This window comes from Zea mays, chromosome 4 (genome assembly GCF_902167145.1).
Source record: "Zea mays cultivar B73 chromosome 4, Zm-B73-REFERENCE-NAM-5.0, whole genome shotgun sequence".
In the NCBI taxonomy this organism is placed as follows: Eukaryota; Viridiplantae; Streptophyta; class Magnoliopsida; order Poales; family Poaceae; genus Zea; species Zea mays.
In genome coordinates this window covers 191116148-191129676 of record NC_050099.1, presented here as the reverse complement: position 1 = coordinate 191129676, position 13529 = coordinate 191116148, and the positions used below count along the sequence as shown (strand labels likewise).

Below are 13529 nucleotides of genomic sequence, written 5' to 3'. Positions count from 1 at the left end.
AAGCCACGAGGCACGAGCGACAACGGAGGCGGAGCTCGAGGAGGGCCAAGTTCGCCATCTACAACGTGGTGGCCACCTCGTCCTCGATCGGAGCCGTGCTGTTCGTGCTCTTCCTCTTGTTCCGCGGAAGCCTCGCCTACATATTCACCGACAGTGACAGCGACAGCGACGACGAACAATGTGAGAAAAGTCATGACGACGATAATAATACTTTGTCCTGTCCAGCTCGAGATGATTCAGGAACAAGATATCGTGAAGGTTCTCATTCTGCGAGTTCTTCTGGGCTTGGAGAAGATACTGCCATTCACAGATTTGTCGGATCAACGGTGCAAAATGCATGCCACCATGGGTTAGTCGATCCAACTGTCAACCTAAAGGAGGCTATGGATGATATAAACGGTATGTTTGGGAGACCACTGAACTTGAAATGCTACAGAGCAAAGCGGAAAGCCAACGCACTGTCAGATAGAAGAAAAGCTGCCCCAGCTTCTGGTTGTTTCTCTCCATATTAGCTGCTGACGTGGACCTAGAAGATAATAACCCTACCAGCAAACCCGGTCAGAACGGTTCTTGCAAATTCGATGCCCAGGATGGTCTGTGTCTGTTCGAGCCCACAGTCGACACCCGTGACGTCTCATGGCAGAGATCAACGATATGTATAGATGGCCAACGGGCCGGCCCGGCACGACCTGGCACGGGTCCGGGGAAGCACGACCCATCAGCCAACGGGCCGGTCCGGGTATACGGGCTGAACGGGCTGTGCCTAGAGAGCCCACGTGCCTGGCCGTTGGCCCAGGCACGGCCCTCTGGGTCACTTTTCGTGTCGGGCCAGCCCGCTAGGCACGCTCAAAAAAACGGGTCGTGCCAGCATCAGCCCGCTAATGTTCCCAAACAGCAGAAAATATAGATAAATTTAACCAAAGTTTAAAAAAAACTGCAGAAAATATAGACAAATATAATAAATGAGTTGTTTTGTGCAATGCTGCCTCATTAAAAACCTTTCTAGGTAAAACTCACCCTTGTGAGAAACCCTAGAAAAGAAAAAAGAGTGCAGTCAGCTCAAAGTTTAATCACTAAGTTTGTATCTGTTACAAATGTATATTACAATACAAAATGACTATCTCACAATCGCTCAATGACAAAGGCACAAAGCAGTGAAAGCACAGATCAGATGACCACATCACAGTCTAGAAGACTAGAACTAAGTAGTAAATACCAAAAGTCACTAAGCAGCAACAGGTTCATCTTCATCAAGGAATAAGTTCTGGAATGAGTCCTCAAGCTCTGGATTGTCAACAGCATGTTGTTCTCTCTTTTCTCCTAATTCCCAATCTTTTAAGCAAGTCAGCATCTCCACATTCTCAGGCAATAAGCGTCGTCGTCGCTCCTCAATTATCCTCCCTGTCAAATTGAAACAAGACTCCGAAGAGACAGTAGATACAGGAACAGACATAATATCCCTAGCCATTATGGATAAAACTGGATATGTTAGCTTGTGGTCACGCCACCAGAGAAGTATATCAAAATCATCCTCATAAGAAGTGACATTATCACTGTCTAAGTAGGCTGAGAGCTCACAAATAGCAGATGAAGATGAAGCAGAAGGGGTAGAGCTAGGGGGAGGACCAACAACACCTAAACTGGAATCTCCAAATATTCTTCCTCAAGCTTGTTTTCTTTTACCTGTATGAATAGAAGGCTGAGCAGCCCTTTGAGCCCTAACTGCACCAAACTTAGTCTCATATTTAGTAAACAGTTTATACAATTCATTTTTGACATCAGCATAATATGTATTGTACTCACACTCAGTGCACTCTCCAAGTAAATGCAACACATTAAAAAAACCTCTCATCTTAGCTCTAGGGTCCAAAATGAATGCATATGAATATAGCAAAGGTATGTCACTCCAGTATTTAAGGAATTTAAGTTGCATTGGAAACACAATAGTTCTAAGATTTAAATATCTTTCACATGCTTTCAAATGAGATGCAATTTCCAGAATATGGTGAAGAACTAGTGGACTAGTTGGATAATAAACACCAGACAGAACAACAGTAGAGTCATAGTACAGTTCTAGAAACTCTAAAATCTTCTCAGCAACATACCAATGATTAGGAGGCAACAATTGTGACTCATAATGTGAATTGATGAAGACAGAAAAAACAGTTTTGTATGGGACCAAGTGTTTAAGCATCAAATAAGTAGAATTCCATCTAACATCCATATCCAAACCAAATTTTCTGGGTCTAACACCCCTTGCTAAGCAGTACTCTTTAAATGTTGCTATTCTAGAATTAGAAGCATTTAAGAAATTAATTAGAGTTCTAAAATCTTCCAAAAAAGGTTTCAGTCTCTTGATTACAGATTTGACAATGAGATTAATGATATGACAAGCACAACGTTGATGCATAAGAGTGTAGTTAGAAGAAGGATCAGGACCCAAATAACCAGCAAACAAAGGTGTCAATGTATCCATAGCCTTTGAATTAGAAGAAGCATTGTCTAGAGTGACAGAGAAAATCTTGTCAACCAGACAAAACTCCTCAACCACAACACCAATTCTTTCAGCAATATTTTGACCAGTATGTCTAACCTCAATAAGCCTAAGACCAATGACCTTTTTCTGTAATTCCAGCACCGTCCCTCAACGGAGCACGCAGTCGCCGTGCCCGATCTACCCCAGAGGAGGAAGACGAGGCATCAGCAACTGACCTACAAAAGAGCAAAACAATATACAGTTAGGGTTAGGGTTAGGGTTTACGAAAGATCTAGGGTTAGGGTTTACCTGTGCTACCGGAGCCCGATGCCGGAGAACACGGGGGCCACCCAGACGACACACGACAGACAGAGACTGATTAGAGACGACGGCGAGCGGGGGAGGGCCGGAGGGGAGGGCGAGACGACAACACGAACTCACATAGTTCACCGAGAGAGAGGGGATTGGATAGGGGAGAGGGGTTAGGGTTAGAGAGGAGCTGGTGGATCGAGGTCACCGGCGTCGGGGACGGAAGCCGAGGTCGCTGGATCGGGGCGGCGCCGCGACGGAGGGGATTCGCCGATTCGCCAAGTCAATCGCCGCCGAATCGGGAGAGAGAGGGAGCAGGGAGCGAGCGGGTGCGAATGCGAGTGCGATGGACTGAGAGGTGGGGCCCATGGGCCGAGGAGTTAAGGGGGCGGCTGGCCACGGCGTCGGCTACGGGCCTCGACCGGGCTGTCCGCACGGAGCAGGTCGTGCCGTGTCGGCCCACGTGCCTAGCCAGCGGCCCAGGCACGGCCTGCTCCACTGGGCCGTGCCAGCCCGGGCTCATTCCATACGTGCCGGGCCGGGCGCGAACCGGGCCAAAAAAAGGGCCTCGGGCCGGGTTAACGGGCCCGTGACTCATGTACATCTATCTGATATCTAGAGGGAACCGAAAAAACTCACGCAGTTTCCCTTTACCTTCCCACCGTTCCCTGGTGAAATATGCAGGTGAGCTGTTCCTTAGGTTTTTTGTCGGAACGTTTACGGCCGGTTCATGTCCATTACTGCTGCGAACCTAGAAAATATTGTTGTCAGTTAACAATTTAGCGTAGTGGGGGGGCTGGGAAATGGACACTAGCTTCACATGAATCTACCGGTGCCCTTAGTTTTTGCTCTTATTGAAAAAATGCTTCTCGCGACCTCATTTTGCCTGTCGCCGACTCGAGAAGTCTACAAATTCATTAGTTCTCTTGGCACAGGTGGAGAGCTTGCTATGTGGGTGATTCAGGGCGACGACTGCGCTGGTGCAGGAGCCCGGACCTGCTGCTGGTACAGCATGGTCTTATCCAACACCCAGAGAAGCTAGGGAATGGTTAGCATCCCAACCTCATTAGCATTTAGCACCAACCAACCAACCAATCGATCGATGGTGTGGTGTCGTGTGTTGCTGTCACTGGCTGAAATGTTGGCTCAAGGCTTCACTTCCAGTTCAGAATGCTGAGACTTGTACTGTTTTGTGAAACTTTTTAGCAAGCCTCGCCTTGGTGTGCTGTTTCCGCGCCTCTGATGTCTGATCTGATGCCTTCATTTGGAGGATTTGGTACTCTAGATCGTCTATTTATAATCGTTGTAATGTTTCAGCGTGATGACTGATGATTACCTTCCGCGGAAGGTTTTGAGGTCCGAACCACTAAACCACTCATGATTAGCTCCAGTTCTTAACATTACCTCCGGTTCTTGACCGCCTGATAGTCAAGTTGATACGTGAATTCGCTTGACTCCATCAACCATCATCAACATGGTCTACTTCTCCATTTTCTCTTGCACTTGTGGATGACCACAAATATCATCCGCTTACTGTCGTCCTCTAGTTTGTTGATGACTCAAGTATTATCGACCATGTTTAGACTGTCTTCAGCATATCGTGTATATAATCGCGTAAAACATTGTTTTACGCTATATACCACATTGTTCATAAGATGAAATTTAGAATAAAAGATAAGATGTCCCTCAATGTTTGTTTTGTCTACCATATGACCTTTGCCTTCCCTGCCTACCATCGTCATTATACTTCACATTTTTACACCACAAACCAAATGACATGTTGCAGGACACCACACTCACGCTATGATTAGTCTACAAATTAAACCAAAATTGATTATCTTCTTGACAATCACTCGTCATATTTAAAAACCTTAGACGTATATCAACCACATACTCGCAATAATCAAATCCACTGCGACCAACATAATTCTAGAATCTCGAACCTTTAACCAAAAACGGCCACTCGTCTGCAATTCCTGGCTATACGTTTTGCAGCGGTCTCGAGGAGCCGGGACCTCGGCGCCTCGTCGTTTTGCAGGATAAAGACAAGGAAAACGAAATCGAAACAGTGGAGTAAAACTGACATCCGAAAAGGGCCATCGATGATGATGATGCTACGTTCTGAAACCGAAACTCTATCTCTCTCTCTCTTTCGCTCTCGCTCTCCCTCTGCCTAGTGAAAACAACTTGCGGTTCCTCAGTTATCAGAGCGATAACAATCATGCCAACCAACAAAAGCTGGAATGTATAGTCATTTCCAACACAGGTTACAGAACCAAACAACTCTTCTTCAGGAAAACAAACGCATCAGCTGCAGTCAGCTGGCGCAGGCGTAGGAGTAATGCTCATGCAGGCAGATCCTACCATCCCATCCCCATGGGAATTGAGATGATCCATAAAGCACAGCTCTTCAACTATATAATCCAAATATGTTGGCGTCGATCTGAACGCCAATCACTATGCTGAGTACCGGCGGCGGTGTTCTCTATGAAGGCGTCGACGACCGAGGATCGGATGTGACCTGGCGCAGAGGCTAGGTTTCTGCTCAACGAGTCGAACGATCCGCGCCTGGTGGCTGAACGGTCAGCGCGTGCACAGAGGTGACGGAGTTCGCCGACAGCACCTGCATCTCGCTTTCGGTAGGGACACCGTCGGGGGTGAGAGATCTTAGGGTTTGTCTTAAGATCGACAGGCCACCCAAGACGTCTCTAAACGACGTAGAACCAGAGTATGATGAAGGTTCAAGGGAGAAATCTATGTTACAGTCTACTCTTAGGGCAAAAGGTAAAAATTTGTTGAGTTTGTGATCCAAATTCTGAAGAAGACGACCAAGTTGGCGAGCGAAGCGGAGGCCCGTCGCCGGGAGGCTTGGGCCGGGTTTCACCTCTATAAATATCTTTGTAAGCCGCAGGAGATATTCATCTCAATTGAAAATCTCCTGCGATCTGTAACCACCCGAAAATAGTGAGAAGTTGCCGGCCGGCGCCCGTGGTTTTTTCCCCTTCACTTTGGAGGGGTTTTCCACGTTAAATCTGTGTCTTCTCTGTGATTGATCCTATTTGTGTCGCATTTATTTATAACAAAATTGAAGATAAATTAGTTGTTTGATCGAATGTTGGTTGTTCAATCGGTCGTACCCTATCAAATATATAAGAGGGAGTTCTAGACTTATTCCTAAACGTTCTCCGACAACTCCCTCGAGATTAGAGAAATAAAAATATGAGACGATATGAGTTTAATCGTCTGATCTGATCTATTCGTGGACCGTCCGCTTTTATGAACGGACAGTCCGATCGTGTCCAGTGACACAAATAATGCTCAATACAAACTACCCAAAACAGAGCAGATTCCTTACTGTTACCATGGCGAGCATCACTGCATCGCTACTAAGTACACGACCACATGCTTACCGAGAAGAAGAAGACTAGTAGCGTCCCATCATGTCAGCGTCACCAATCAACCTGCCGAAATGGTACCTAACCTACCGTGTCCTCTTTCCCTTAAGAAGGAAAAAAAGTGCGCCTGCCGACTCTTACAGATCACTAATCCGCGCGTACATATCATCCTCTCACTTCCTGCGCCGAGAACAGCGAGACAGGCAACCTGACAAGAAACAAGGACATGCGGCGCCATAGAAACAGAGGCGAAGAAGAAGCACAGGAACTGGCAAACTATAAATAAAGCGTCACTGTGCTGCGCCATTAGAGAGAGAGAGAGAGAGAGGTTAATAAACCTCTCGTTCACGATGAGCAGCACCACGCCCTCCATGTCGCGGAACCTTGCTCAGACGGCAGAGACAGGTATGGACGGCGGAGCACACGGTCACCACATCGAGACCTGTGCTGTTCGTTCAGTGCCGTCTGCAGGCGTGCAGATGCAGCCCCTGCGCTTTCTTCAGCACTGTGCCTTGTGCAACCGTGCGCTTGGCCCAGAGCTTGACATCTACATCTACAAGTACGTTTTCTTGGCCTTGTTGCCTTGGTGCCTAGCTAGATACTGTGTCGACGACATAAAAAGTTACAGCTTCCTAGCTCCTCCCCCTAACTTCGATCATCTGGCTGTTATACTCGAGTTTGGAACTTGTAGTCACGTTAGCTTTTGATCTGCGACCGTAAGTGTGTTCATGCAATGAGCTAGGTTTAATCGGGTTGCTTTTCGTCAGAACGTGTGTTGGTTCTTGAGATTTTTTGTCATGTTCTCTGTTCATGCAAGGAGGTTTGTTCAGGTCACTCTTCATAAGTAAGGATCCTATTCGTTTTATATATATGCTGTTCAGTCTTCTACTCCTACCAGTCTTCGTAACTTTGACCTAGTATATAGAAAGATATATGAAGCATCTACAGTTTCAAACAGAAGTATATTTAATGATGACGCATCCAACAGAACCAGTTTGATGTTGTAAGCATGTGTATTATTTTCCCTCAGCCCTGGAGTAAGTTGGAGATTTTATTTTATTTATTTTATTTTTTTGCTCCTTCCTTTTGTTTGATCAATTGATGCCGGTGCAGGGGAGAGAGCGCTTTCTGCAGCGATGAATGCCGAGAGAAAGGGATGAGGGTCGACCAAGCCCGAAGGAACCGCCGGATCTGAGTGTTTCAGAGAAAGCACAATACCATACTCCATATATTTATGCAACTATTTCATTTGCCAGTCAGACGTGTATGGGCATTGCATAAACATGCACAAGACTGCATTTTTGTTTCCCTCTTGAAATGGAGAAGAAAAAAACATCAACTTTAAGTTAATAAAATCAAATGAATCACGGCCCATATATAGAATGAAGATGCTGTATCAGTGCTGTACTCTGTAGTCTGTACTGATGGTACTCTGTGGATGGGAGCGAGCAGTCTTGGTTCTTGAAGTAATAGCAATGAACAGAACGGCGTGTGGTGTGGTCCTTGATCATTTTTTCGGTTAGCCTTCCTGAGTCTCTCTAGTAGGGCCGCTGCTTTGGATTGCCATGCGCTGCTATAGATCATACTTGGAGGAGGCGAGCAGGAGCTCCTCCGCGCCGACTTTCATGTTGGGGCCCGAGGCGAACTTGACGAGGCGGCTGCTGTCGGGGACGACCGCGGCCTCGACGATGAACACGCCGCAGACAGGGCGGTGGTCGGAGAACTTGGACTCGCCGCGGATGTAGGACAGCTGCACTATCCCTTCGCCGTGCCAGAGGATGCGGTCGCACCTGCGGGCGCAGGCAGGATTTTGTTTTTGTTTTTGTTTTCATCGTCAGCAGCAGCAACGATGGAGAAGGGGAGGCGAAGGCTCACCATGCCGGCGTCCTCCTCTTCTTCTTGGACGACACGTCCTCGCCGGCGTAGGTGTCGGAGTTCCACGAGTACTTGTACGTCGGGGCGAAGAGGATCTTGCCCTCGTTCCACCCTCTGAACACCCCGCTCTCCCTTTCAGTCTTGAGCTGCTCAACGCTTTGGATCTCAACAGAAATGCCAGATGCTTGTTGCATTGCATTGCATGGTTTTACCTACCTGATCCTTCTCGAAGAGAGCGGCCCAGTCGTTGGCCTGGACGAGCTTCTTGGCCTCCGTGTAGCTCAGAGCGATCCGGTAGTTGAGGTCGCCTAGCCAGATCACACGACTGCATGCATGCCATGCACCCGTCGTCTGTCGGATTAGTCACTCACAGGTGCGTTCTGAGTGGATGAGCGGCGGCGGGCAGGGGTAGCTGGCTTACTCGTGGTCGAGGATCCGCTCGGGTATCCGGCGGCCGGAGCGCTTGCAGAGGCGGCGGAACTGCGTGTTCCTGAGGATCTCCACCACGTCCGAGTTCCGCCTCAGCTCGTCCCCCTCCTTCTCCCCCGACGCCAGGTGGCTGCACACGAAGCACAGGCTCGTCTGGTGCAGCGACATGCTCACCGAGATGCACCCCTGCAGTCGTCGTCGTCGTCGCACAAGCAAAAATAAACGATGGCATCACTTGGTTGGTCTTGAGTCTTGACTCTTGACGACGGCGTGGCAACAACTGGCAATTCAAGAGTACAGAATTGCAGCTGGGAGGATCGGAAATGAGAAATAATGACCTTGTTGCCGAGGTAGCCCATGATGCCGCGGCCGACGCAGGAGAAGCGGACGTGGCCGACGTGGGGCACCAGCCCGCGCCTCACCCACACCGTCGCGAACAGCCCCACCATCTGCTTGCACGCCACCAGGCAGTACCTCTCGCGCCGGCCCGGCGCCCCCGCACCCGCAGCCGCCCAGGCGGCAGCGGCGGCGGGGCTCTTGGTCACGTCGGACGCCGCGAAGCTGCTGGCCCTGACCTCCTCGTCCTCCTCGTCGGACGTCGTCGTCGTGTCGTCGCCCTCGACGGCTGCGGCGCTCGCGCCCCTGCCGCCGCAGCCCATCAGGCAGGGCGCCCTCAGCGGCAGGCGCCGGCGGCGGCGGCGACGGTGCTGGTGGTCCGGCGACGGGCACGTGCACGCCTTGAGCCGCCGCCCGCGGGTGATGGCGGCGCGCCGGATCTCCCTGTTGGAGGCCTTGTGGAACCGGGATGGGTCCAGCGGGCTGGCGCTCGGCGTCGCCGGCGTCTGCACAGCCACCGCCGCCGCCGCCGTGTCCAGGGACGACCGGCTGAACGAGCAGCTGGTCGCTGGAGCTTCCGATGCCGCGGAGGCGTCGGAAGGCGGCGACGGCCGGTTCAGCGCCTGGTTGATGAGCGCCAGCCATCTCGACGCCGGCTCGTTGTCCTCGATCACCAGCACGTTGCCGGCGTTCAGCGGGACCACTTCCTGGAACCTGCATTGCATCGGTTCCAATTATGGCGGGGTAAAAATCTGATGACACCAGCTTAACCCCCCCCCCCCCCCCCCCCCCCCCCAAAAAAAAAGTCCTACCCACCAAGTTAAAACTGCTTCAAGCTTCAAATTAAGTAAGCAGACTGTGGTTGATGGTGGTACTTGTCAGAGTCTATGTCTATATGGATTAAAATTGCAGTTTTTCCCACCCCTCGTTACATTACTTGTTGAAACTAAAACTGTACGTAATTACGGTTGTCAGATTAGTTACTACGTATGTGGATCAGGTTATATATATATATATATACATAGTACAGTAACTGATTTCCCAGTACTCTGAAACTACTAGCTAGATAACAGTGTCAGTGGTTGCTAGCTAGGTAACTGTCAGTGGAATAAGACCTTAGAGAAATTAATGCAGGATAACCACAAGGAAGAAAAAAACCGTGTGGTTCAGGAGATGAAGAAGAGCGCAACTTAAAAAAATGTGCTGAAAATTATCTCTTTTTGTGGCTGCGGAGACACGAAAACGACGGCGATTTAAAGCCGGAAAGTTAAGCAAGCATATATACGTGTCTCTGAACCGAATGCGATGCCTGGAGAGAAGAGATGTGATGTTTCGATCCAAGTCTCAATCCGATAATAAGACGACGATGGCAATAATTAATGATATGCAGCTTTAATTTGGCCACGCTATAATTTATTAGTAGATACAGTCAGATTTACCCTAGCACATAAATGTCCGAGTAGTCATCAGAAGGCAGGAAATCGTTGAGACTTAGACCCTTGTCCGGGGCCTTCCCGGCTACGTTCCATGTGGCTGCAAACACCCTACGAAAAAGGAGTAGTAGGAAATGAACCAACATTATATATATTATATTGTGAATTAAAGAAAAACGGATGAGTAGCTAGGCTCACCTGAAAGCTTCCGTATGAGCAGCGGCGCTGGCTGGTGCAGGCGAACCGAAACCGCCGCCAAACTTTAGACTCCTGCTCTCTGTTAATTAGTTTTGGAGCAAGAAAGATGGATGGATGGATGGAGTCAGAAAAAACGGGAAGCGAAGTCAAAGGCTGAGTAGCGTTGGATCTCGATGGAGCGGAGCGGAGCGGACCCGAAAGGCTTTTGAAGAAGGATGAGGACGACGCTGACGCTGACGGGGAAGCCACTGCTGCCACTGACCACCGTTCAGGGGACTCCTTCAAGCCAGCAACTGAAAAAGAAAAAAAAAACCAAACCAAACCAAACCAACGGCATTTTTCTGAATTAATTTGACTGAAGTTCAAGTTACAATATTAATAATAGCAACTTGTCAAATTAATCAACTGATGACCTGCGGCGAGACGTCTCGGCGAGGCATCATTATTCCCAACATCATCTTCTGCTCCGTGGAGTTTTGGGAAGAGAGACTGGAAAGGAGAGAGGTAAGAGAGAAGCTGTGTAAATGAACTGGCTGCTAGTGTTTCAGCTGGTTTTTTTGGCCGGCCGGAGGGAAGGGAACACGAAACGGAAAAGATGCTTACCTTCTTCTTCCTCCTCGTCTTCCTGCTGCTGCCGCCGCTCTTGTCCATGTGTCTCTGAACCCGCGCGCGGCCGGTTTAGTTTCCGCGACCAGCTTCAAACGGCGAGCAGCTCATCACGGAACGGAGACTGCAGGGCGAACGAAACTGCGCATGCAGAAGAGGCAGACAGGAAATCAAATCAAACGTACGTAGCGTCGTAGCCACGAGCCGACCCACAGAGGGTTTCAAAGACTTGTTCTTTTGGACAAAGACGGACGGATGCCAGAGGAAATTCAAAGGCACAACAAAGCAATTGAGAAGGCGCAGCAATAGGCTATATATATGTATCCAGTATATCCTAATTCTCTGGAAGATCCAAATGGCCAGTGCAGGGAACCTGCTGCGCGTACGTACCATTTCCTTCTCGATACAATCGATCGACGAATTGAACAACGAACAAAACAAGAGAGAGGGAGATAGAGAGAATCGTGAATGATGGAACTCTAGAACAAGGCTCGCGCATGTAGGAAAAAAAGGGAGTCTGATGAGGATCTTACACATGATGCATGGCGAGGGAGAGGAGGGGATGAATGAAATGAATGGCCGGATGAAGGGGAGCAAAATACGCTTGAGAAAAAAAAATTGGGGGTTTGACGAGCTGTCTCCATGTACTCTCCACCAGAAAAGCTAAGCTATAGTAAGGAGGAAGCAAGGAAAGCTAGCTAGCTGCTGCCAAGAACTGAATAAACTAACTAACCTAACCTAGCTAGCAGGCTGTCAACAGCTAATATTAACAAGTTGTGTTAATTAACAACTATCATCAGCTCCTCGATCGTCCAAAAGAGGGCCGGGAGGGCGGGGCAATGGTTAGTTGCTCTAGGAACCATCACCTTATTTAGCTAGCTTAGCAACGGAATGGCTGGAAATCAGGAAAGCTTCTTTGGACAGTACGTGCCCTCCTGCAGAAACCTCCAAGACAGTTGCAGATGCAGACAGGAGGAACAGGCCAGACAGCTGCAGGACCAACCAATGCTTTGACGCCCTTCTTCGTAGTAATAATAAGCTGGTGCAATGCAAATCAAAATATCAAATCATATGGACGGACGCAGAGGATGGGGGGGCTGAGGCTCCAAGGGGAAAGGGAAATTGACCCGGGTTTTGGTGTTTTCTTCTGGATTTAACTGGAGAGGGCTGGCAAAGGGCGAATGAAACTTCATTGTGATTAGCGCGGTGATTGTATTATATATATTGTATATAGTTACTTGCCTAGGGAGAAAAGCTGCAATACTGATTGTTTTGTGTGAGCAATGAAAAGGACTAAAGGAAGAGGGAGAAAGATAGAGAGAGAGAAAGTCCTTCTCTAGGTAAAGATTAATAAACGGAATTATTAATGAAAAGGCATATAGAAAGATGCATGCAATGCAAAAGCAGGATCGGAGCTCTCTAGGAACATGGAAATGCATATACAGCATCATCGAAGGTGTGAGTGTGTAAGGGAGGAAAGAGGGGAGACGAGGCACGAGCGAAGCAGCGATGGAGTTAATGGAAGGAAGAAACTAAACTAATTAGTTAACTAACAGGCAGCAAAGGAAGGAACGGGGAGTAATACCTCCTGATGATGCTTGGAGTTGGACAACGACGACGACGAAAGCCGCCGCCGCCGCCATGGTTACACCGACGACGGCCGGCCAGAGATCAGCGGGCCAGGAGGTCGCGAGGAGGGAGGCCGGCGCGCGCGCGTGGCTCTGGCTGCTGCCAAATGGAGAGGGGCGGGGCGGAGGGGGAGACGCAACTACGCAAGCAGAGAGAAAAACGAACAGGTGGTGGTTAAGAAGAGATAGAACCAACCAAGGTAAGAGAAGGAGCGCGAATGTTTAGGTAGAGGCGGTGATCTATAGCTAATAGTCTCCGCCCCGTAAAAAGAAGAAAAAAAACGTGTGATGGTGGTTTGGAAACCGCCGGCGATGGCGACATGCGTCGTCGTGGCGTCGTCGTGGTTGGTTGGTGAGTGGTGACGTGACGACTGGCGGCCGGGGACGGGGACGGGGAGGGAGGGGGAGGTTGACGACGTGCGCCGCGCGCGCGCGGTTTCCTGCTTGCCTCGGTCAACGACTCGAATCGAGCGCGGGCGCCGTTGCGCTTGGTCGACCTGTCCTGAGCTCCTGTCGTCACCCTGTCCCCTCCCGCGGCCACCGCACACAACGGCCTGCTTCGTGCTGCAGGTGCTCTCTGCTCTGCTGCTCGCGCCTGTTCTCATGATCCATCTCGCGCGCCTGCAGGCTGCCGCTGCTGCTGGGATCGACGACGTGCAGCCGTGCAGGCGCAGCTGAGCATGGCGCACGCTCATCTTGGATCGGATCGGACCACAAAACCACCATGCATGCATGCTGCCACTCACTAGGGTACCTTCTCCCTTTGACTTCCTGGGGTAGGCTGCCCCATTACCGGTTCTGCCATTTCCTGTCATTCATAGTGGATTCCCTGTTCTCAGCACAC

General features: G+C 49.6%; 1 protein-coding gene across 4 annotated transcripts; it reads right to left on the bottom strand.

Moving 5' to 3' along the window:
- Positions 1–7385: 7385 nt before the first annotated feature.
- LOC103654315 (type I inositol polyphosphate 5-phosphatase 10) lies at positions 7386–13065 on the bottom strand. 4 transcript variants are annotated; one of them, XM_020552771.3, is made up of 11 exons: positions 12643–13065; positions 11055–11198; positions 10865–10940; positions 10646–10744; positions 10452–10530; positions 10260–10364; positions 8823–9534; positions 8477–8670; positions 8272–8380; positions 8056–8201; positions 7386–7970 (listed from the first exon to the last, which is right to left on the bottom strand). In XM_020552771.3, exons 2-11 carry the CDS (start codon positions 11100–11102, stop codon positions 7754–7756), a joined length of 1785 nt encoding a protein of 594 aa, XP_020408360.1. In that variant the 5' UTR covers positions 11103–11198; positions 12643–13065; the 3' UTR covers positions 7386–7753. The 4 variants fall into 4 exon arrangements, with proteins under 4 accessions (XP_020408360.1, XP_020408362.1, XP_020408361.1 ...); XM_020552773.3 differs by lacking the exon at positions 12643–13065 and adding an exon at positions 11924–12221; XM_020552772.3 differs by lacking the exon at positions 12643–13065 and adding an exon at positions 11591–11883.
- Positions 13066–13529: the final 464 nt, after the last annotated feature.

Excerpts from the sequence above, each read along its gene's own strand:
- LOC103654315 (XM_020552771.3), bottom strand. The coding sequence starts at position 11,102 with ATGGACAAGAGCGGCGGCAGCAGCAGGAAGACGAGGAGGAAGAAGAAG. Across the intron at positions 10,941-11,054 it reads AGACGAGGAGGAAGAAGAAG|TCTCTCTTCCCAAAACTCCA; the intron begins GTAAGCATCTTT and ends TCTCCTTTCCAG. Across the intron at positions 7,971-8,055 it reads AAGAGGAGGACGCCGGCATG|GTGCGACCGCATCCTCTGGC; the intron begins GTGAGCCTTCGC and ends CTGCGCCCGCAG.